Genomic DNA, 24005 nt, shown 5'->3' on the forward strand with positions numbered 1-24005 from the left:
CGGCCATTGGCTGCGGCGGCGCGGTGACATCAGCGCGGGGGGGCGCGGGCGGAGCCCGGGAGGGGAGTGTCCGAGCGGCTCCCAGCCCCGAGCCCGAGAGCCAGAGGCAAACCGATGCCGAGCGGACATGGGCCGCCAGCCCCGGCGCCTCGCTGAGCCCACGGAGCTGAGCGCGCAGCTGCGCCGACCCGGCGCTCTCGTCTCTGGGGACCCAGGTAGGCGACGGGTACCCCCCTACCCCGCCTTTGGCCGCGACAGCCCCCCGGCACCCTGCGGGGCCTGGGTGAGCTCGGTGTGGGGACCTCGATTCCCCCCCGCCCCCGACCAAGGGGGCGGATGGGGTTGAAAAAGCCGCGATAGGGGCGGCGGGTTGTGGAGCGGAGCCGGGTGTCCCCACTCCTGCGCCCGCTCCCGGGTAGCCAGGCTGGGGCCCGGGGCCACGCACCGGTGTCCGAGCAGATCCAGGCTGGGGAGGGAGGTGGTGGCGGTCGATTTCCCCTCCCCAGACTGGGCTTAGCCAGTCGGATCCAGGCGCTGCTCGGGGGGTGGGGACGGGGGACCACCCGGCTTTGAACGGACCACCCCTTCGTCCGGGTGGGTGACATTGGGGCGGGAGCACAGCCTTCGGCGGCGCGCGGTGCCCCAGAGTGGGGCGTGTGTGCAGAGTTCTCCATGAATCAGAACCCGATCGCTCGCGCGTAGTGGCAGAGGCGTGCACACTCGCCCTGGTACACTCGCCGCAGCACACGCCGCCCCGTGTCACCGCGCCGCGCGGAGAGGGGCGACGAGTCGCCCGGGAGGGAACGGCCGAGCGAACAAACCCTCCTCCCGCCCCACACCCTCCCTCCCCGGCTCGCCCGGCCCCGCCCCGTGCGCCCGCCTCCTCGGGAGACCGGGAGGCCGAGGCTAGGGGAACGGCCGCGGCGCCGATCGGCCGGGTGGGGCCGCTTCCGAGCCCGGCCCGTGGCCGCGCGCGGGACTCGGCCGAACGCTCCGGGCCTGGCCTCGAGCCGGGAGCGGGCGGTTAATGATTTAGTCACCCGCTCCGAGCGGTGGAGCGCGATCGGTCGTCTGTAGCTCCGCCCCCTCCCTGGAGCGCCCTCCGTCCGGGGGCACAAAACTGCCCCCCACCAGCCCCGGGCGCGTCCCGGGTGAGCCGCTCTGCGCGCCGGGCCGCCGCGGGTGAGTGTCCGGGCCGCCGGGGGAGCTGGGCGGGAATCGGAGCGGGGGCCGGCGGGCTTCCCGGGGGAGGACGGGCCAGGGCGTGTGTGTATGTGTGTGTGTGAGTGTGTGTCTGGGGGAGGGGTGCTCTCGGCTAACTCAAACCAGATTCCTCGTTTCCCGACGCGACGCCGTAGCCTGCGCCTGGGAAGTTTTCTTTTTCTCCCCGGGAGAACGAAGGGGAAATACAATGCTTTCTCTTTTCTTGTCACGCTTGCGATCTGACAGGCTCCCACGGCCCTGGGCTGCGTCTCCGGTGTCTGTTCTCTGCCCCTTTAGCTGAGCAGTTGAACGGCGGGCAAGGGTCCCCGAGCTGTGTGAAGCCCCCTGCTCCTCTCCTGGGGAGGTTAGGTGCCGGTGGTGGTGGGAGGGGGGTGGAATCTCCCTCCTGACCGCCCCCTCCAGCGGCCATCTGGACCAGAGCAAGCTCCGCCATCCAGCCCGCGTAAACAATGAGGGGCCCGGTTACAGGAGGGCCTCCAGCAACGCAACTTCTTTGCAGAGTCTGGGTTTCTAATAACTCCCTACTCCCTCCGCCCCTTTCCAAGGCCGAGGTGGAGGAGGGGACCCCCCGGCAGGATGGACTGAATTTTAAGAGAACAAAGAACAGGGCACAAAGGAAGGGGGAAGCTGAGCTGTGGGTTTCCCCCAGAAAAGGGGAGTTTGCTGGACCAGGCCTGGACTTAGCCAAGCCTCTAGGTGGCCCCAGGGCTCCAGAGGCAGTAAGAGGACTTGGGACAAGGGAGGCGCCATCCCTTGGGGGTAGCCAGGACCCTGTGTGAGTCTGGGGGCGGGGCGGGGCCTGTGGGCCCCAGCTTTCATCAGCTGCCCGGTGTGAGGAGCCCGTGGGACCACCCGATTACTGTGGTTTCTCTTCTCTGAACTTGGACTTTGCCCAAGGGACAGCTGCTCCTTCCCACAAATGGGGGTTCCGTGAACCTTGGGAGACCCCTGGTCAGTTTCTCCTGGTCTTCCCAAGGGATCCTGGGGACCCTGCAGGGACTGGGAGGGGGTCGGTGTGATGAGATGAGCCTGGGGTTTGGAGACTCCGCCGGCCGCTCTGCCCTCTCCCTGAGTTCCTGGAGCTCTAGCTCATGGGTGACCATGTGCTCATGGATGCTCCCTAGTTCAGGCCTCAACTTCGAGGGTTCTTTCCATCTTTTTCTGGGATGTCCACCTTTCTCTTGACTCCTCTTCCATTTCCCTCTCATTTCTCTCTCCCACCCACCCACTCATCGATGCTCACCCCAATCCCATGTAGGCACACACCCAGCTGACTTTGGTCCTGTTGCCTCATGGAACCCGACAGTCCAGCCCTCACAGGACTGGAGACCGGGGAGCCCCAGGCCCAGAGACTGTTGTCTGAGAAGTGGGGATGGGGGGGATTGGGCGGATGTTGACCCCCGGAGAAGGACCCTAGACCTTTCTTTACCCTCAGGAGCCTTCGGTAGGACCTCTGGTTGGCCCTGGCTCAGGGTTCCTCGCCGCCTCCGCCTTTGGAACGGCTGATTGATTTCTGCAGCCAGGACAGGCTGTGCCCAGGTGTGGCGGGCAAGGTGCTTGCAGCAGGCCGCCCTTCGCCCTCTCCCCTACCCCCTCTCCTCTGAGCAGGAAGGTGGGACCAAGCTGGAACCGGAGGCCTCAGAGGCCAGACTTGTTGTCAGGCAGTGGCTCCAGCCTCCAGTGGCTGGAGCTTCCACAGGCTCAAAGGATCCTGTCCCTGTGGGGGGAGGGAGGAGCCTGTCCCTTGGAGGAACAGGATCTGGGTTGATGCCAGAGATACGCTTGGGGGCGGAGGGAGAGGAGTTGAGCAATCTGGCCCTGGAAGCTGTGAGAGCCTCGATCTCCTGACCTATGTGCTGGAGGCCTTTCCGCAACCTTGGGAAAGGGAACCGAGCCCTGGACCCGTGGGCAGAGTGTCCTCAGAGCCAGCACCTCTGGGGACTCAGGGAGGGTGGGATCCTGCTGGGAGGGACTCATGTGGTGACTGGACATGGCCCTTTGCTCACGGGGTGCCGAGGAGGAAGTCGAGCCCTGAAGGATCCGGCATTCCCACTCACTGAGTCCCTGAAACTCTAGCTTAAAATACAAGGAGCCTTGGGCTTCCGTCCAGGAACTCTATCAGAGTCTCTCCTCGGGCACTACCAGCTTGCAGCTCGGGGCTCCAGGCCAGGGAGGCAGCACTGACGTCCAGAACCCCTCTTGCCAGGAGCAGGGGCTCTGGTGGCCCCCACTCAGCCTCCCAAGCTCGAAAGGGGCTCCTTTTCGGGTCAGGTGAGCCCAGTTGGGGTTACCCAGCTGGTAAGGAACCGCTGGCATTTCCCTCTCATTCCTTCATCTTCAGGGTTGAGGGCATCTGAGAAGCTGCAGAGCTGGGATGAGAAGGAGCCCTGGGGTTGACCTTAGGGACAGCATCTCTTGCTCAGCCAGGGCCGCTCTGACCACCGTCTCCTCCCCTACCCAGCAGGGTGGCAGACAGTGTCCGCCAGAGCAGCCTCTAGCCTCCCTAGGAGCATCTCAGGGTTCTTATACCTGCATCCAGGCAGCTCTTGGGGTAACTGGACTTGGTCTGCAGACCCCAGTTTCAGATCCATGACAGTGAAGCCGGGGTCTGTGGTCAGGTGTCTGCTCCCCGCCCCTCCTTCCTCTCCACACTCAGGTTTCCACTCCCTGCAACCCTTCTCTGTTCCTCAGAACGTTCTCCTTGGCTCACTGAGACATCAAGAGGAGCCCCTGTGTTCCCCCTGCCCTTGGGATTGAAGTCTCAGTCAGATGGTGGGAATGGAGAGCCAGAGAGGGTACAGAAGAACCCCTTCAGGGCTGGCATCACCGTCTGTGGACACCTCTGATGAGGACCGGGTTAGGTCCTAACTGGGGGTTATGTTGATAATCAACCATTATTTGCTTCTGGCAGCTGGTCCCCCCGATTTCTAAATTCGCTAACCTACATCTTAGGGAGGAACGGGAGGGCCTCATCCCCCGTATTGAACTGAAATCAGAAAGAGCTGAAGTCCCGTCTGAGAAAAGCCAGGCTCCTCCTCCTGTTTCTTTAAAGGTTAAAAGGGAAAGAAGAGAGAAGGGAAGGCACGTGGGGAAGGAGACCAAGCCCAGGGCCTGCGTGATCCCCCTGCTGGTCTGGACTAGGCAGTCTACAGCTGGGCTTGGGAGCCCCGAGGATACCCGCACCCCGCAACAATTCATCCTGGGGCCCCCAAGGACTGTGCAAGGGGTCAGCCCGGGGGCCTTTTGGATAGGAGCCCTCGGGCGACACTGAAGGTACGTGTCCTCTTTGAGCTTGGGGAGTGACCGTTGGCAGAGAGTCCCAGGGGATGCAGGAATTCTACTTTTCAAGGTGTAGAGATGGGGCACCTGCTGAAAAAGAACACATTATAGCATCATTTTCACAGCAGACAGTGGGGCGTGCTCACCCCTTACGAATCCTCGCGTAAGGGCTTTACCTGTGTTAGCTTATTTCATCTTCACAGCAGTGCTAGCAAGTCCGTGGTGTTATCAGTCGCTTTGTAAACTAATAAGGACACGAAGGCACAAGTAACTTGCCCAGTGTGGCCGAGCCAGCTGGTCACCGGGGAGAGTCTGGCTCCAGGGTCCCCCAGGCTGCACACTCCATCCCACAGAGTCAAGGTGGAAATTCACCAGCCTGCTCTAGAGCCGGACCTGATCCACCTGGCTCCCTCTGGAGACCCAGGGCGTCCTTTGACGCCCCACTCCTCCCTCAGCTGAGCATTCTGCTCTTAGGAGAAGCCAAGTGAAACCAAACAAGATCAGGCCGATCTGATTTCAAGCCCAGCCGTTTCCTTCTGAGGCCCTGGGCAGGAGGGAGGAGCATGGGCCCCCTGCAGGCACTCCTTTTGCTCCCCTCCTCCAGCTTCTTCCCTCTGTGATGGGAGCTGGGTGGCTGGAGAAACACACACCGACACCCACCCCTACCCCTCCGGGAAGAGGGGTAAACAAGTGAAGCTGCTGACTGCCCTTGAGCCGCTGGCTCCTCTAGGCTTGGCTCCAGAGCTGTCGCTTCCTGTCACTCCCAGGTCAGGGCTCACTCCTTTCCCTCCCGAGAGGCTGTAACTCCTGGTTAGTGATGGGGCAGGGCCTTTCTCCCTCCATGTCAAGCCTTCCCTGCCGGCCCTCCTGCTCTCCTTCCTCTGGCCCAAGGCATTAGGCTTCTGGGATGAAGAGGGAGCAGGGTGGAGAGAGAATGGCCCATCCCCAGCCCAGGAGGAGCATGGTTGCCCAACACCATGGACCTCCTGGGGTGGGGGGCGGCTGTGGTCTATATGTCACGGGATGTGTCTTGTCCTTTCCCTGCAGTGGTGGGGAATGAGGAGCCTGGACTTGCGCTATTTTAACCTGAAATTCTGTGCAAAGTGGTTGTCTGGTGGGTGCTCATAACCAAATCCGTAACCTTCGTCAGATTTGAGTCCAGCACCCCCAGCAATGCTTACAGCACTCCTGTGATACACCTTATGGTCAAGTCGGGAAAGCCCAGGGTTCAGAATCAGGCAGACTTGGACAGCTTTGTCCTTAGCAGCTGTGTGGCTCAGGGGAAGCATTTAACTCTCAGCCTCAGTTTTCTCATCTGTAAGATGGGAATGATGCTGGTAACTCCATGGGATTGTTGGGAAGAGCACTTAGGGTCTTTCAAATGCCTAGGATGGTGTTCTTACTTGCCCCTCCAAAAGGGAAGCTTAAACAAGATAAAGCAGCCAGCTTGGTATAGGGTAAAGGTATTTTGATCTCCATTTTATTTCTCATACTTCCTCCATGACCTACGGTCCAGGGGGCGCATATCCATCTGAGGTCCACGATAGGGTCTAAGGTATCATTTCCTAATCTCTAAGCCAGAGTGGACATTGTAGTTTTTTTGCAAAGGTAAGTTAATTATCCAAACTGCAGTGCGTTTTCCCACAACTCAGCCTAAGTGACTGGCATCGTTTTCCTAAAACTGTAAAAACTGTAAATTCTCTAAGATGGTTGAGAATATCTTCATGAATCCAGTGGTGAGTATCATGATTAGCAGAAATACCTCTAACACAGCATCAATAGGAATATAATGCCAGGCACATAAAGAAATTTTTAAGTTTCCCAGTAGCTACATTTAAAAAACTACAAACTGATGAAATACATTTTTATTTTGTTTTAATTTTTTGGCTGTGCTGTGTAGCACGTGGGGCTCCAGTTTCCAAAAACCAGGGACTGAACTCACACGTCTGCATTGGAAGCTCAGAGTCTTAACCACTGGACCATCAGGGAAGGGCCCTGGTGAAATCAATTTTAATGTTGTATTTAAGCCAGTATGTTCAAAATACTGTCATTTCACCATGTAATCATAAAAAAATATTAACAAGATATTGTTACATCGTTTTTACATCATTTTTTTATACAAGGTCTTCAGAGTCCATTGTGTATCTTACACATGTTGTTTGTTTGGTCACTAAGTTGTATCTGACTCTTTTGCAACCCCATGGACTGTAGCCAGCCAGGCTCCTCTGTCCATGGGATTTTCCAGACAGGAATCCTGGAGCAGGTAGCTGTTTCCTTCTCCAATATTTTACACACCTGTAGCACACGTCAGCTGGGATGCTAAATCTCATAAATACCCCCTCAGAATTGGGAAGTAGATTCACACCCTCAAGGTGTTTGAAACATACTTGGGTTTTCCAATCACTGAATCAAGCATCAGTTTTTTCATTTAAAATCATTAAAATGGAAGAAGATTTAAAAACTCAGTTCCTTGGGGGCACTCGGCACATTTCAAGCACTCGACAGCCTGATGTGAGCGGGGCTACTGTGCTGGGTGACTTGGGTTCAGGACAGCTGTAATGCCAGGAACCGAGCGCCTAGCCAACATTATGTTGACAATGGTGGCACACTGAGCAAGATAAGAATGAGGAACGGAGGGGGCAGAATTATTATTAGTTGCAGATGCTGGGTTGGTGTACTTGCAAAGCTCAAAAGATTTAATCATATGGTTGATTAGGGTGTGTAAAGATAGTACAAGCTTAGTAGGGTAGACATTAAATAGATAGAAATTTTAAAATTGCGGCTTTCCCATATACCAGCTACCACCAGTCAGAAGATACAGCTACATGAAAGGGGCTGGATATAAAACCCATTCACAATGAAAGACCATAGAATAACCCAGAGTGAACACGACAAGACGTGTGTCAGATTTGTAGGAAGGAAAAAACCACAGAATTTAATGGAGAATGTCTAAAAGACTTGGATAAATGGATATGAAGACATGATGTTGTGATAACATCAACTCTCCCCAAATTAATTTATTGTTTGCTTTCAATCCCAATGTAATTCCATCAGGACTTCTTTTGGAACTTAATAAAATGTGTCTCAAGTCTTTCGGGAAGACTAACTGCATTAGAAAGGCCAAAAAGTTTTCAGGAAAAAAAAAGTTAAAGCAGGGATATTATCCTACTGAATACTCAAAACGTATTTCACAGAGCTGACAGTATAGACCTGGTTTCGGAATAAACAGAGACCAATAAGCAGGATGTGAAGAACTGACTCATTGGAAAAGGCCCTGATGCTGGGAAAGATTGAGGGCAGGAGGAGAAGGGGATGACAGAGGATGAGATAGTTGGATGGCGTCACTGACTCAATGGACATGAGTTTGAGCAAGCTCCGGGAGTTGGTGATGGACAGGGAGGCATGCTCTAGTCTATGGGGTCCCAAAGAGTCGGACACGACTGAGCAACTGAACTGAACTAAAAACAAAAAAGCGGGAAAGGAAGTCCAGAGAAACCGTGGGTGGTACTATCTATATCTATATATATATCTGATGAAGGTAGCATCTGATCCTGTACTCATCATTTATACCAGTTGTATACAGAATCAGTAACTAACTTGGCTATATTTTAATTTTTTATCTATTTTTAAATGACCCGCAGTTTCAAGCCACAGACATCTTTGTATTTCCTTTACTAGTATCTTTATCTCCATGAGTAATTTTTCATCATTACATTACCTGGTAGTTTTAGAAGAAGTGAATACTTTCATAAAACTTGGGAGTGGGGAAGGTCTTTGCTTCATGGTTTTAGAGCCAGAAATTATAAAACAGATTTAACCATGCAAAAACTAATGAGCACTCCATGGAAAAGAAAACAACAAAATCACCATATTGTAGACAGGCATATGATACACTTGTAGAAATACCTGCAAAGTATAGTCAACATCCCTAAGAGCCTTAAGATTTAAAGTCATACAAATCCAATGGAAAAGATGAAGGACCCCCCTGCCACCTTGCCCCCAAATTGGGTAAAATGGCTTCCACAAGCAATTCATTAGAGAAATATTTTCTAAAATGCCCTCCCTCTTTAGTAATGGGAAAAATGAAAATGCAAATTATAAGTTTGCAAAGGTGGTGGTGATCGTGGTTTTGTTGTTTTCAACTAAGGGCACCATAATGCCTGGTATTGGACAGTGTCGTCCTCTATGTTGGTGAAACTGTAACTTGGTAAAAACCTTCTGGAGAGCAAGTGAACAAGAGAAACAAAAGTAATTGTACTCACTTATCGGTATGTATCCTCCGGAAATGGACCTGGGCAGACTTAGCTGGAAGGCTGCTTGTTACAGAGTTGGAAGGAAACAGAAGCAACCTAGCATTCTTCAGTGGCCTGCTGGATGTAAAACTGAGGCTAGAAGGGCTTAATCTAAAATAATGTAGCAGTATTTATGAACATGTAACCATTTTCACTCAAATGTGAACAGTGGTTGGCATTATTCATCCCTCTGCCTTGGAAAGTGCTGCTTGTATTTTGAAAAAAGGTGGGGGGAGGGGCGGAGAAAAACATCTTAAATCGGCACTATCGAAGAGAGGTAGCGTGCAAATCTCATATATAATTTACGGTTAAAATAGATGCATTTGAAAAAATACAAAGAGGTGAAACGACCATTTTCTTTAACTCAGTATATTCCAAATATTATCATTTGACAATAATTTAAAATATTATCATTTGAAAAGATCAATTCTAACATGCGATCCGATGTGGAAAATGAGCTAATTTGCCCTCTTTTTTGATGCTAAGTCTTTGAAGTCCAGTGTCTGTTTAACCCTTTAGCACAGGTCAACTTGGACATTCCAACCTGGACTCCATTTGGGGTGCACATTTCAAATGCCCCATGGCCACCGGGCTGGGGACTGCTGTATTGGACAGTGTGAGCCCATGTTATGTAGTAACACCTGGACAGGCAGCAGACAGTGGGGTCCTTAAGGTCTGTGCCCCACGCTAGTGTCCTGATTACCTGGAGCCAGTTCATCCCCCTCCCCAGTGGCACTCCTGTCCCGCCTCCCCCCTCCCCCAGGGAAGTCTGGAGAGTGGGCGGTGGCTGCTCGCTGCTGCAGAAAGCATGTAGTGAAATTGGGGCTTTGTTCACTTTCCCTTCCTTCCGGGAAGAATCTATTCACCAGAGTATGTTTATCTCCAGGAAATGGGACTTGTAGCTCCCTTGGGCCAATGAACCCAAGGTCTAGATTGACTCGGAGAGGCAGGGAGGGTGGAGCCAGCGCCAGGCACCCAGCCTGGGAGGTTTCAGGACAGGGATGCGGTCCAGGTCCTGGCCTTCCTTTCTGGCAACTACCAAGAAACACAAGCTGGAGATTGGAACAGGGACAGGCATGAGAAACACGTGAAGTGGGGCTTCGTGCTGGGCCCACTCTTGACTCTGCTGGGCGAGTCCTGGCTTCTGCTTCAGGGGGCTCCTCCCCACCTCTCACCTCCCAGGGAGGGTCCTCAGAGCAGGAAGCGGGGATGAGATGTGGAGTAAGGAAGGGCCCGTTTGAACCATCTTTGGGAGCAGATGGCTGATGGGGGTGTCCGTCAAGTGAGTCTCGGTCCCCAGGTCTTAGATAAACAGTCTGCCTAATCCCACCCTATCGCCATCTCTCTGTCCATGAGCACATTCTCAGCTGAGGACATCTGAATAAGCTGGAGGTTGTGTCCCAAGGTCTGCCAGAAACGGGCTCAAAGCACCATTTAGTAGCTGAGAGAGAGAGCATGAGGGCCTTCACTCCATCCGAGCCTCGGTTTCTCTCTTCTGTACAATAGGGGCAATCGCGACACCCTGCGCGCGGGGCCAGGGGCCTACGTTTAATGATGCCGCCCCACAATTCCTGGCACGCAGCAGGCACCTGGTGTATGGGAACTGCTAACGGTATGCCTATTTCTGCATTGCTGGTGGTCGGCCAGTGCCTGGGGCCCTGGGGCGTCCTCCCCGTGTCCTCGGGTGACCCCGCCTCTTCGAGTTCCCTCTGTTCTCTGGTAGCCATCAGGAGACCCGAGCTGGCTGTGGAAGCAACAGGGACCAAACTGCCCCCTGCCCAGGGTACCACTGGGGGATGGCCACTGTGAGAGGCTGGCCTCCAGCTCTGGGCTTTCGTGTCACTGGAAATTGGCCAGTCTCCCAGGTGGGAGGTGGAGGTTGTCATTTCTGAATTGCTAGTTGTTGGAAAGCGGGTTCTTGGGGGCAGGGAGTGGGTCCTAAGCTCCCTATTTCCCCTGCCACCTAGTTTAATAGGCTGCCCACTTTGTCCTCCCAGGCAGTTTAAAACGAGGACATAATAAACTTGTGATAAACTTGTCCTTCTGGGGGAGGTGCGGATTTAGGGGGAGGGAGAGAGAAAGAGGACAGACATCAACGGGAGATTTTTTGATCGTTTGATTTGAGAGTATGTGGCCTGAGCCCCACGCCCTTGCCCTTCTCCTCCCAGCCCCCACACAGTGCCTTGTATGGGCTGCAGCTGCGGGAGCCTGAGAATCTGATAGTTTAAAGCTGGTTTGGAAATTAAAATTTTTTCCTTAAGCCTTTGATGCTTTGGGATTTTTACTATTATTATTATCAAAACAGCACTGCCACATTAAAGGAAACTATTTTTTTTTTTTACAAAAGCCCATTTTCCTCTCCAGCCTGATGTCACTCCTTTAATTTCTCTGCCTGCCCTTTTGCCTTTCTTCGAGAATGCGTATGTGTGTGCCGTCTGCGATCACTGCACGTAAACAAGTCTAAGTTCTGCCTTTTTCTCCTTCTGCTTGAGGTCGATTGGTGATCCGTTTTCCACGTCCTGCGTGGTCTTCATAGACTGCTTGTTGTGCTTGCAGGTAATCTGTTGGGTTAATGTGTCCTTGTTTTCTCAACCATTTTCTCATTGCTGGGTGTTAGGCTGTTTCCAGTCTCTTGATATTATGAATGAGGCGTCAGTGGCTATCTGTGTTGGGGACTTTTTTCTGCTCTGAAATAGTTCCAGAGGGTGCGTTTCCCACTGTGGAGGCTCCTGGATCCTTCTGGATTTAAAGTTGAGTGTTTAAAAAAACTTCCATAATTGACGATGCCCCAAGACCATCTCGTCCTGGGGTCATTTTGACTCTGAGCAGCTCCTGGGCTGGGGTTTTGTACCTCCCTCCCTGCCTGGTGGCACCTGGTACCTGCTGTTCAGTGGGAGGGAAGTCCTCCTCTTTCCCTTTCCTGGCTCAGTGCCACCAAGATGGTAACAGACTCAAGAAGGCCTAGCGCCATGCCTGGAGTGAGTCAAAGCCCATGTTATCTGCGAGGACCTATCGAGACTGGGAGACGGGGGCCTGGGCGTCAGCACGCCCTGGGTTCCCCACCAGCTCGGTGGCCTTGGGCAAGTACTCTTCTCCACCCCAAAGTCCCAGTCAAGGCCACTGGATGGGATCATCTCTGGGCTGTCCTTCCTCTCTCAGTCTTGGCAATCTCTGAAGTTGAAGGCATTGTGGATGGGTCTGTGGGTGTCACGTGACATTGTGGGTACCATCCTGTAGCACCACCCCCAGGGGTGCACACAGAATCCACTGACGGACTTCCCTGGTGGTCCAGCAGTTAAGACTCAGTGCCGGGGGTGTGGGTTCGATTCCTGGTTGGACAACGAAGATCCCACGTGCTATGTGGCATGGCCAAAATATTTTTTTTGTAACCAAAAAAATAAAAAATCCACCGAGATGTGGGAAGAAAAACACAAGAACTACTATGTTGTATTTTGGCTTTTTTTTTTTTAAGGAAAACTCAAACCTATTAACTGATGCATGGATTGACAATAGCCTCATTTATAATCTATAAAATATATGTCTGTGTGCATGTGTATAGAGATTACAGGCTCCATGCTTTAATGTGCTGAGGTCCCCACACTCTGGGTCATGCATCACTGTTTTAGTGATGGGAGCTGGGCTGTGGGAATAAAGCCCTGGCTTCTGTCCATGACCCCAGGGCAAATCTCTTAATTTAGACTCTTCATCTCCGAGATGGCTGCTCCGCAGATACACAAGGGGTACAGGAGTTATAATAATGATATTTCGTGCTTCCATCCTGGGCTTTTTTTTTTCTTTCCTTCCCTTAATTTAATTGTGGCCATTCAGGCTCAAATTATTTTAAGACAGGGCTTCTTAACATCCTTGTGGCAACAGCAGACTTTCAAATAGAGAGGGCTGCTGGCAGTGTTAGTGAGGGGACGAAAAGTTTCCAGATACACTCAAGGCAGCAAAAGTGACCCCACGGCCCCGCCGAAGTCCCTCCAGCCCTATGTAGCAACAGGCATCAAAGCTCCCAAAGTCTCGTAGGTTCCCTCTGCCGCCGGCCGGCCGGCTGTTGGAATAAAGCAGTCTTCCGCTTTCTCTGGGACTCCTTATCTTCTCAGGATAAGGCGGGTGAGCATTTCAGAAAGCGACAGAGCCTCGGGGCGCCCATGGCCCCCCTGGCGCCCGCATTTCTTGCACAATCCCCTGCAGCGTGTTCTTCCAGCTGTCGGATGTTCTCAGCACAACCCCACTGCCCCGCCCCATTCTGCAAAGTCAGCTTCTTCCCGGTACAGCATTGATTGCACCCCCGAAGTGAAAAGCCCCTGGCCTACCAGGTGAGACGCCCCCGCTGGGCTCCAGCTCCCCTGGGAGTCTGTCCTCCGTCTCCTCCCCCATCGGGATGCTCAGGCCCTGGGGTATCCACCTCCAAACCCGGCCCTGGATGTGTCCTAACCCTAGCACACCCCGCCTCGCCCAGCTCCTTTGCCACACTTTCATCCTGGCCCTGTCCATCTCCACAACCATAGCCTTGTCCAAGCACCATCCTCTTTGCCCTGAATTCCTGCTTCCCTTCGTCTCTGCCTGAAAAAGCTTCTTGTATCCAACCCAGAGCACAACTGAGCTCGAATGCCCCCTTCTGTCCAGCCGCGTTGCTTGGGGATGGCCTGGGTGGTTAGAAGCAGAAATGCTGGAGGGGGCGGGTGGCTGTGGCTGTGGGCGTGGAAATGTGAGTCCTCTGTGTACCCGGTGAGCTTACAGGCCAGCTGCACACTGGGAGGCCTGTCCGGCTGCCCTGGAGGAGCTCAGGTCTGTCTGGGAGCCGCTGGGCTAGTGATGAGGTGGGGAAGTGCCCTCTGGACAGCCTGCCAGGGAGGACGACAGAAGGTGTGGTTAGAGTCGATCCAACCAGGGTCCTGGCCTGGCCTGCCCTGTGCTCAGTGGGCCAAGAGGAGAGGAATCGGATTCCAGAGGAGGCGAGGGCATCAGGGAGAGAGGCAAGATGTGGCTCTGTTTTCCCTTGCTCGGCCAGGAAAGTGGGATGTGGCTTCCGGGGTGAGGAGAGGGGCGGGGGCGTCCCGCCCAGGGTGTGCCATGGGGAGTGGCTGCCTATTTTAGCCACTTCCCCTGAGCTGAGTCACAGGGCTTAGCAGAGCCCCCTCCTGAGGCCACGGTGCCCTTGGGCACAGTCCCCTTCTGGGTGGCACTCAGTATCGCCCCCCAACCTGGTGCAGACCACCTGCTTGTTCTTATCCTCAGAGTTTCAGCTCTTCACCCCCAGGTTGCTCCCTGTTCAGAGCTTAGGCTGACAGTGTCATGAGGGTGCCGTAAGACCAGAGATTTGAAACAGCCCAGTGAGTGGGCTCTGACTAGTCCTGAAGCTGCAGCTGTAGGGCCCCAGGGCTGCTGGGTCCTGCGGGTCCTCCTTCCTGGGCAGGGTGCCCAGTGGGTGACTCCACCTAGGCCCCCTCTCTTAGGACATGGGGTGTTCTCATGCTGGAGGTCGAAGATGGTTTGGTTTCTCAGGAGCCACAAACCCTCGTCCCCACCCCCAGGCAGCGAGACCAGGGGTGGCAGATAAGCGCTGGCCAGACCTGCCCTGCCTTCCTGGGGTGCAGGGCTGTGCAGGGGCCTAGGGCTCTCCTTGCCGGCCCCTTGAACCCTGACCTCTAGCTCTCCCCTTGAGAATGTCCCGGCAGAGGGTGATAGGATGGTGGGGACCCTTCCTGTCCTGGAGCCACGATGGCTGGGACCCCTGGCCCCTGCGGGGGGCCACGGCGGTCCACACCATCCCGGCTGAGTCCTGGGCAGCGGGGCCTGCGGTTTCCTTTCCGCTCTCTCGAACAAGCACTTGAGCTCAGGGAAACCGCAGCCCCTGACGTTGCTCCCTGGGCCTGGGGATTCCTGCTGTTAGCTTGAGACTCTTACACAACCCTGGAGGTTCCTGTCACAGATCCCACAGCTGGGATCCTTTTCATCTCCTCCCCTGTTCCTCCCACCCCCACCCCCCGCTTTTTTTTCCTGCCTGAGCAGGCATACACACTCTCACTCCAGGACTGGGATTCTCAACCCAGGTGCTCCCGCGCCCCCACCACCGGGGGACACTCGGCCCATCCGGAGAGGCTTTGGTTGTCACAGTCATAGCGGAGGAAGGGGTGCTGCTGGCATCTGGCAGGTAGAGGCCAGGGATGCGGCCAGACAGCCTACAGGAAGCGGGATAAGCCCCCACCACCGAGGACTCTCAGGCTCCAGGTATCAGCAGGGTCAGCGTCTCTGCGATATGACGGGTACTTTCTCCAGCCAGCAGTCGGGGAAGGGAGTTGGAAATGGTCCCTAACGGGAAGTGCTACCCACCAAAGGCCAGAAAGAGGCCTGGCATGGAGCAGAAAGAGGCCTGGAGCAGGAGGCCGGCCTCCAGCCCAGCTCTGCCCTTTGGCACATAAACCTGGATAAGTCACTTCGCTGCAGTGAGCCTGTTTTCTCATCCAGAAAATGAAGCACTTGTGCTGAGCGCCGAGGCTTCTGTGACCAGAGGCAGGAGCAGAGCTGCAGGCAGGTTGAGGACACAGACCCTCACCTTTTCTTCTTGCCTCACTGCCCTGATGGCAGCGGAAGCCTGTGGGATCCTCTAGCATCCAGAGTGCCTTAGAGACCTGATCTGATTTCCTTCAATGTGAACAGTTCTGAAACTGACACACTCCACTCTCGATTAGCCAAAGAGTTTTCCCTAAAGTTGGCCTGAGACCCCATTGCTGCCCCCAAGAGTCACATACGATGACTCTCTGCTGGATAAATGTGGAAGGGATGGCCCTGCGTCTACTGTAGGCAGCAGCAAACTATGGCCCAAATCTGGCCCACCACTTGTGTTTATAAATAAAGTTTTATTGGGACGCAGCCACGCCCATTTGTTTACATACAGCCTACTGCTGCTTTCCTACCACTGCAAAGACAGATTTGAGTAGCTGAGAACAAGACCGTAACTGCCGTACAGCTGAAAATCTTTGCTGTCTGAACCTTCATGGAAAACACTTGTCAAAACCTGGTCTAGCGGCTCCACGTCTGATAGTTTAGAGGTCAGATCCCAGGGTATAGGGATGGGTGAGGTCAGGGGTGGCAGAAGCAAATTTTCCTAAGGGTCTGGTGAGGAGGGGGGGTCACCTCAAGGGCTTTCAGAGACGTCCTCACCTGACTCTGCCAGCCTGCGTCACCCATGTGGCAGGTGAGCCCCAGTGCCTGGCTCCTGCTGCCTGCCGGCCCCGGAGAACTTTGTTGGCTGGAGTGACGAGTGCTGAGACTGCCTGGGGGCGGGGCGGGGGGGCACGTGCTAGCAGGGGAACCATCAGGCTGGGCGTCCACCGCAGGACAAGGAACAAGGAAGGAGCGCGTGGTGGGGGGGAGTGCGAGGGCTCAGAGAGGTCAGGCCCGGAGCCCCAGAGCTGTAGGCTGAGGTGTCATTGTCCTTGGGCTCAGGAAGGCAGAAAGGCAGCAACCCAGAGACTCGGGTGGGTGGTGGCCTTTCAACAGGTGTTTGGAGACCGACTGTGCCAAGAACTGCCAGACGGGCTTCAGTGGCGACGGGCCTGTTGCAACCCTCCGGAAGCTCATGGTCTGGTGGGGAGATGACAGTCCAGCCAGCAGCTATAGAACGACACAGCCAGTGCCTGCTGGGGCCAGGGCCATCCGCGGTGCGGGGGCTGGGGGACCAGGAGGCTGGGGGATCTCACTGGGCTAAAGCAGGCTTCCTGGAAGAAGTGACATCTCAGCTGAGCCCTGAGGATGCTGGGTGAGCCAGGGGACCAGTGTTCCAGGCAGGGGACTGTTTGTGTCCAGTTCGGAGTCCAGGAGACAAGCTCAGGGCTGGGGCAGACCACAGGGGTCAGGGAGAGGCGAGGAGGGAGGTAGGGACCCGGCACCAGATAGGGGGGTCTGTGCTGGGTGGTCCTGGGCGGGCTGTTTTAGCCAGAAGGTGAAGGATGGGGGAAGGGGAAGCAGGGCCAGGTGGGATGTGGCGGCTAGCCTGGGGCAGAATCAAGAGTGAGGAGGAAACGCTGTGGGGCGTCCTGAGTTGCCAGAGGCAACCCACCTCTCCCCGCTCTGCTCAGCCCTGGGCTGCTGGGCTGGTTTGGCTTCAGCGTCGGACTTCACCTTGGTCCTTGCCGGGAGTCGCGTGGCTGGGGGTACGAGCTTTCAGAGGCTCTCCTAGGCTCCCCCAGGATGTTCTTTGATTCAGGTTAAACATCCTGGGGGTTGGGGGTGTCTGCAGTTGTCTAGTCCCTACCGCCCTGTGCACCCCTAATGATTAAAGAAACAGCATTTCCCAGTCTTGGTCCCTGAGATGCAGGCAGAGGGTGGACCCTTGGCAGAGCTCAGTGCCCCACGGAGGAGGTGCGGCAGGCGGGGTCCTCACTTCTGGGACACCCAGTGAGAACCGGAGGGCTGGGGAGCTGGTTCTGTGGTTCCTGGCGGCCCCACCCTCATTCTGATTCAGAGAGTGAGCCGGGCTGCCCAGGTCCATGGCGGTGTCTGCCCTGCCTCCCTGGGGCCTGTCCTGTCCTACCCCTTCTCTCAGGGCTGTGACTCAGGCTGAGGCGTCCACTAACTGCACAGGGATTGAGGTCAGCCAGCAGGAAGAACTGGAGAAGGCAATGGCACACCACTCCAGTACTCTTGCCTGGAAAATCCCATGGATGGAGGAGCCTGGGGGGCTGCAGTCCATGGAGTTGCTAAGAGTCGGACATGACTGAAGCGACTTAGCAGCACCAGCAGGAAGAACTTACAGCTTGTCTCCAGACTGGTCGTTTGCAGTAGTCAAGTCCCTCCCTAGTCTGCTGCCAGCCTGTTGCACCTCCCCCACTAGCTGGCAGCATCCAGGTGGGGTGGGGGGAGACAGGGTCCTTGAGACGACAGAGCGGCTCTCTCTCTAGCATCAGGACAGGCATGTCAGTGGCTACCTGAACTCCATAGGGCGCTGGCTTAGCCCCAGAGCCTGTGCAGGAGGGAGCTGGCAGGGTTCCGAATTTGATCGCTGGCTTATTTCACACTGTCTCACTTGGGTGGGAGGAGGAGGTGTAAATGGCAGCCCCTGGGCCGGATGGGCTCTGGTGCTGGGGAGACAGCTGGGTTAACCCTTGCCCTGCTGTGTTTTTCTTGCAGCCCTGTGATCTTCTCCTCATTGCCCCTTCTGGCCGCCGGACTTCACCTCTGGCTGCCGATCCACCTCCGCCGGACTTCACCTCTGACCCCCCTGGATCCACCTCCGCCGGACTTCACCTCTGAGCCTCAATCCACCTCCAACCCCCTGATCCACTTCTGACCCCCGCCTCTCCCATCCGCCCCCGCCGGATTTCACCTCTGACTCCCGATCCACTTCCACCGGACTTCACCTCTGACCCCCGATCCACCTGCTGCCTTGGGAGGGCCCCCCTGTGTCCTCCACCCCAGCAAGATGCCGATCCTCAAGCAGCTGGTGTCCAGCTCGGTGCACTCCAAGCGCCGCTCGCGGGTGGACCTCACGGCCGAGATGATCAGCGCCCCGCTGGGCGACTTCCGCCACACCATGCACGTGGGCCGGGCGGGGGATGCCTTCGGGGACACCTCCTTCCTCAACAGCAAGGCCGGGGAGCTGGATGGCGAGTCTGTGGATGAGCAGGCCCCGTCCTCCTCCTCCTCGTCCTCCAAGCGCAGCCTCCTGTCCCGCAAGTTCCGGGCCAGCAAGCGGTCCCAGTCGGTGACCCGGGGAGACAGGGAGCAGCGGGACGTGCTGGGCTCCCTGCGGGACTCGGCTCTCTTCGTCAAGAACGCCATGTCCCTGCCGCAGCTGAACGAGAAGGAAGCCACGGAGAAGGGCTCCAGCAAGCTGCCCAAGAGCCTGTCGTCCAGCCCCGTGAAAAAGGCCAGCGCGGAGGGCAGCCTAGAGGAGGCGGCGCCTCGGCGGAACGGGGCCGCCGCCCCGCACTCCCCAGACCCACTCCTGGAGGAGCAGGCCTTTGGGGACCTGGCGGATCTGCCCATGGTGCCCAAGGCCAGCTTCGGGCTGAAGCATGCTGAGTCCATCATGTCCTTCCACATCGACCTGGGGCCCTCCATGCTGGGCGACGTGCTCAGCGTCATGGACAAGGGGGGTGAGTGGGAGCCGGAGGGGGCACCAGAGGACGGCGATTACCATGGTGACGGGGACCCAGCTGGCATCCCAGCCCCAGCGCCCCGAGCGGCAGGGCAGGAAGGTGAGGGGGACCCAGACGTGCCCACTCGCACCCTGCAGGATGAGGGGTGGGCGGCGGCGGCGGCCCCCAGCCCTGGCTCGGCTCGCAGCGCAGGCAGCCACACCACGCGAGACAGCAGCTCACTGTCCAGCTGCACGTCGGGCGTCCTGGAGGAGCGCAGCCCGGCCTTCCGGGGGCCGGACCGCACCCCTGCTGCCCTCCCTGCACAGTCGCCCGACCCCGAGTTCTCCTTTATGGACGAGGAGGAGGAGGATGAGATCCGAGTGTGAGGCTGCCCGGAGGTGGGGGTCTCTGGGCGTGGTCCCCTCCCTGCCCCCAGCCACGCCGCGGAGGCAGCCAAGGCTTTGACCCTGGGCCTCATGGATGAGGGGTGCGTGCCGACCGTGGGGGCCCAGGAGGACTTGCATCTGGCTTGGGTGCCTGACTTTTTTTTTTGCACACCCTGCCCTGCCCCAGAGCTCTTAGGACAGGGCTGCGTGCGTGCAGGAGACACCAGCTCTCCCCGCCCCCCAGGCCTCCTGTGGATGCTCGCTGGCAACCCGAGTCCCTGCCATGTGCGGCAATAACAGGGCAGCGGGGGCACCAGGGCTGAGGACAGCTGACTCGCCTCTTTTGTCCCAGCGTTTCTGCCGTGACTGGCAGTGGCCATCAGAATAAATGTTGTGCCAGGTCGTCTGCAACGGGGAACCCCTTGGAGGCAAAGCGGACCTAAAGTATACACTAAACGCGACCCCTTCCGGGGACAGAGAACAGGATGCAGAACCGATGGAGCGCTCCAGGCGGCTTGAATTTTCAATCAAGACGGGGCCTTCCAGGATGACAAGAGACCAGGCCACAGCCCTGACTCTGTCCCTCTGGGTCTGTTGGCTCTTGTGTTTAAATCTTTCTAGAGCAATACCTGAAGCGGTGTTTGTAGACCCGCCACCGGGAGGAAGACGAACCCTTTTAGGAAAAGACGTTTATACTAAGTGCTTCCAAACTTTATTTAGAGCTGTATGGGGTGGGAGGGGGTGGTCTGCGTGTGTCTTTCCCTGGCCCCCTCCCCCATAGCTATTAACAACTGGGCAGGCAGCCAGTGTAGGAAATTTCTGGAAAATGATTATTAAAAGAGCTGTCATTCCTAGGGGGGGCGGGGGCGGGGTATAAAAGCTTTCTTTGAATTGGGTTGTTCCTTCCCCCTCCCCCAGCCCGGGACTGACTACTTCCCCTTCCTCTCTCAAGCCTCTGACCAGGGAACCCCCTTCCCCACCTCTGAGTCAACAGCCACAAGGGCAGAGTGTTGCCAGAGTTAGCAACAAAACGAAAAACAGAATGCTGAGTTAAATTAGAATCTCAGGCGTGCAGAGGATACTCTCTTTAGTGTAAGTATGCCCTGTGACTTATTTGGCACATACTTAGACTACAGAGTTAGTGTTTTTCGTTCTGAAATTCGGATTTCCCTGTGTCCCTGAGTTGAGCTTGGGTGTGAGCCTCCAGAGTTCAAGCTGACTCACCTCCCCGCGTGCCCTTGTAGCCAAGGGAGGGAGGGGGACAGACAGACAGAACCAGCACCGGTGCAGCCGGGGCGGAGGCAGACACGCACTCAGACTGTAGCTTAGTTTTTGAATGGAGGGAGTGCCCTCAGGTGCCCCCTGGTTTCCAGTTGTGCAGCCCCCTGCCCCCCCACCAGCTGCCCTGACACCCATCTAGACAGTGGTCAGTTCCAGATTCCAAACTGTACATTTTTTTTCCGTGAAAATGTTAAAAGAGCAAGGAAACAGGAAAATAAAAGGCTCCACGGCATGCCTGGTGTTCTGTCTCTGCTTTTGGAGTTGGGGTTATCTCAGGATGTGGGGGAGGGTAGATAGGAGGGTGCAGATGGGGGACCTGTGGCAGCCCGAGCCCCCATGGCTCTCGGGGGCTTGAGGTAGCTTCTCTGTCTCGGGGCCCTGCTCCTCCTGCACAGTTCTCCAGTTTCTGGAAGGGTTCGGCCTTGTGCGCCTGTTTGCCCAGGCAGGCTCTTGGGATCTCTGGAATTTGGTGTCTGAGCTGCCGCTCACCAGCTGGGGTCCCCAGGCACTCAGTCACCGTTCTGCTTTGTACCTTGTTCTTGTCTGTTAAATGGGAATCTTGCTGCTCTCAGGACTTCCCTGTTGGCTCAGACAGTGAAGAATCCGCCTGCAGTGAATTGGGTTCAATCCCTGGGTTTGGAAGATCCCCTGGAGGAGGGCGTGGCAACCCACTCCAGTGTTCTGGCCTGGAGAATCCCACGGACAGAGGAGCCCAGCGGGCTACATACAGTCCACGGGGTCACGAAGAATCGGACACAACTGAGCCATGTGTTTACCGAGTTGTTCCTAAACCCAGGGAGGTACCTGACCTGCGCGGGAGCTGTCAGCACCAGGACACAAAAGCCAAGTCAGCAAAGGGGCCTCCCTGCCCTTCCTCCCTTTCCCCATCTGACCTGGCGAATCCCCTTATGGAGGTGTGGTCTCCTTTCAATCTCCTGGCCTGGGAGGCAGACTCTGGTGTCCCCATTTTGTAGCAGAGACGTGCTCCAGAGGCCACGGGGCCACCTTCTCCACTGTCACCAAGTGGCAGAGTCAACAGGGCTGATTGGAAACCCTTTCCACGCTCCTCGAAGCTTCGTGACTTGAGGAAGTGAAGCTGGGGTGTGTCAGCCCCGAGTGGGACCCCGGGAGCCCGGCAGTCAGCCCTTCGCTCACCCCTTCCCTTCTGCATGGGCGCATCCCTAGGGCACGACTGTCAGCCTGGGTGGGGCTGCCTCTGCCCCTCCAAAGCCCTCCTTTCCACCTAGGGGCCCGGCGTGGCTGAGATCTGAGTTCGGGAAACCCTGCCCCTGTCCCGGGGAGAAATTCAGGCATGTGCTCATCATTCTCCTGGGGAGCAATTAGAAGCGTTATTAAAATGTCGCCAAGTCCCTCTGTCCCTAGACTGGCTCATTAGAGGTAATGAGAGGCATGAAGTTATGAGTAGGCTGGGTGGTGGCCCGGGTTGTGGGGGGACATCCAAGCCCAGCGGGAATGATGGGTCTCCCAGCTCCGGGGGCATTGGAGAGAGGAATGCCCTGTTAGCAAAGGCTCAAGCAGGTGTAGAGGGCCATGCCTCTGAGACATCGTGTACCTGCCCTCCCCAGCCGCCCACTGCACCCGCAGCCGCTCACCCAGATCCCTGAGGGGCTGGGAGCAGCCAGCCCCTCCCCCAAAGCTGCAGACCTGCTCCTTGACAGTTCAGGACCACCCGGGGGCTTGCAGAGGCCCGGCTGGACCCACACTTCGGAAGCATGCTTTCCGACCGGGGCCCAGTGCGCCCACCAGACAAGTGTAGGATAACCAGGCAAGACCAGCCCAGCCAGCAGCGAGGACCTTGGTTCGTCGTGTGGCCTTGGGCCCATTCTGTTCCCTCTGGGCGGTTTTAGTTTCTCCATCTTTAAAATTTAGGTTCTAGTTCAGTCGCTTTCAACTTAAAAAAAAAAGAAAACCACAGTTGTTTTTGTCGTGAGGTATTATACAAACAGATGAACCAGAGCTTCTCTGGGGCTGCCAGGGCAGTTGTTGGGGGGCGTGGGGGGTGGTCCTTTCTCCCCTTTGGCCTCTGAGAAGCCTAGGACCCCCATGGAGCATCTCTCTCTCTGAGCTCCTTTGTAGGGCTCCCTCTACCTCTGACAGCTCAAAGCAAGAGCTGGAAACTCTCTCTGGGTAATAACTCAGTAATTTTAATTCAGATGGCAGCTAACATTTCCGAAAATTACATGCAACCCCCAAAACCTGCACCAGGCAGGGCTGCAGTCACGGCTCAGAGATGCGTTAGGACGAACCCCGCCCTGGTCCAGCCACCGCCAAGGCGCCTCCCCTCAGCCTCCCCGATCTGTCGAGGGGCTCTGCTCTTTGCTGGGTGCATACGGCTCTGCTGTGATCATGTGAGGGCTGTGTGTGTCGTAAGACTGCTGCTGGGCCACTGGGCTGGAAAGTGGAGGAGGTGGATATGGACCAGGCACCAGCTCCAAAGCCCTTGCTTGCAACCACTATCCATCCTAACCTGGTGATGTCCACTTTGGAGCCTGGGATGACCAGGTGGGGCCAGTGACCTACTGGGCAGAGTGGTGCAGAAAGGCTGAGCTGACAGCTGGGCTGGTCGGGGTGTGCCCAAGAGGAAGAGGGGTGTGTTTGCAGCCAGGGGAGGGGCTGGCGGTGCCAGGACCTTTTCAGCAGCTACTGCCGCTTCACATCGTCCAAAGGGCTCTGCAGGTGGTGCCCCTGCCGGTGGTGCCTCTGCCCTTCCTGGCATTGCTTGGGGCTGGCCTCTGTCTCCAGCCACAGCCTCGCGCCCTCCTCCTGGCTGGGGACCAGGCTGGTGCCAGAGGGCTTCCCTTTGACTCCATTCTCACACCCCAGCCACCGCCTCCTCTTCACCAGGGTTGCGCCATGTTCCCAGGAGATGGACACAAGAAATAGAAAAGGGATAAAAGGGGTCAGGACATGGACTTGCCTGGTGGTCCAGTGGCTAAGACTCCTTGCTCCCACTGCAGGGGATCTGGGTTCGATCCCTGGTCAGGGGACTAGATCCCCCGTGCCACCACTAAAGATCTCGTATGCCACAACCAAGACTAAAAGAAGAAGAAGGGGTCAGGACACATGCAGAGAGGGGCGTTCTAAGGATCGGCACCTTTTAGGGTCTGGTTCACCGCCCACCTCCACCCATTCTACAGATGGGAAGACAGAGGCTGGAGAAGGCAGACTGGCTGCAGTCTTGTGAGCAGACCCTGGGAGGTGGACTGGGCTGGCTTGGCTCTGGTGTGACAGACGAGGCACAGCCTGACCAGGTGGACTGCGTGGGGCAGAGCCAGGAGCGTGCTGGTTGCCAGGGTGGCAGAAGGGGGCAGGGCTGGCTTTTCCAGGGGTACCTGACACCCTCACCCTTCCCTGTCTCAACTTGGCTTTCACACGGCCGCCTCCCAAATGTCCAGAGTCCACACTCAGGTGGGGACCCTGCCTGGCATGGC

The 24005-nt window shown here is 56.4% G+C and overlaps 1 protein-coding gene across 2 annotated transcripts; it reads left to right on the plus strand.

Annotated features, from left to right (window-relative positions):
• The first annotated feature begins 114 nt into the window (after positions 1-114).
• CDC42EP4 (CDC42 effector protein 4) lies at positions 115-20769 on the plus strand. 2 transcript variants are annotated; one of them, XM_068976733.1, is made up of 2 exons: positions 115-215; positions 17934-20769. In XM_068976733.1, the coding sequence occupies exon 2, from the start codon at positions 18226-18228 to the stop codon at positions 19270-19272; it is 1047 nt and encodes a 348-aa protein (XP_068832834.1). In that variant the 5' UTR covers positions 115-215; positions 17934-18225; the 3' UTR covers positions 19273-20769. The 2 variants fall into 2 exon arrangements, with proteins under 2 accessions (XP_068832834.1, XP_068832835.1); XM_068976734.1 differs by lacking the exon at positions 115-215 and adding an exon at positions 950-1182.
• The last annotated feature ends 3236 nt before the right edge of the window (positions 20770-24005 follow it).

Source organism: Capricornis sumatraensis, chromosome 8 (genome assembly GCF_032405125.1).
Source record: "Capricornis sumatraensis isolate serow.1 chromosome 8, serow.2, whole genome shotgun sequence".
Taxonomy (NCBI): domain Eukaryota; kingdom Metazoa; phylum Chordata; class Mammalia; order Artiodactyla; family Bovidae; genus Capricornis; species Capricornis sumatraensis.

Coding starts and splice junctions, on each gene's coding strand:
- CDC42EP4 (XM_068976733.1), top strand. CDS start 18,226: ATGCCGATCCTCAAGCAGCTGGTGTCCAGCTCGGTGCACTCCAAGCGC.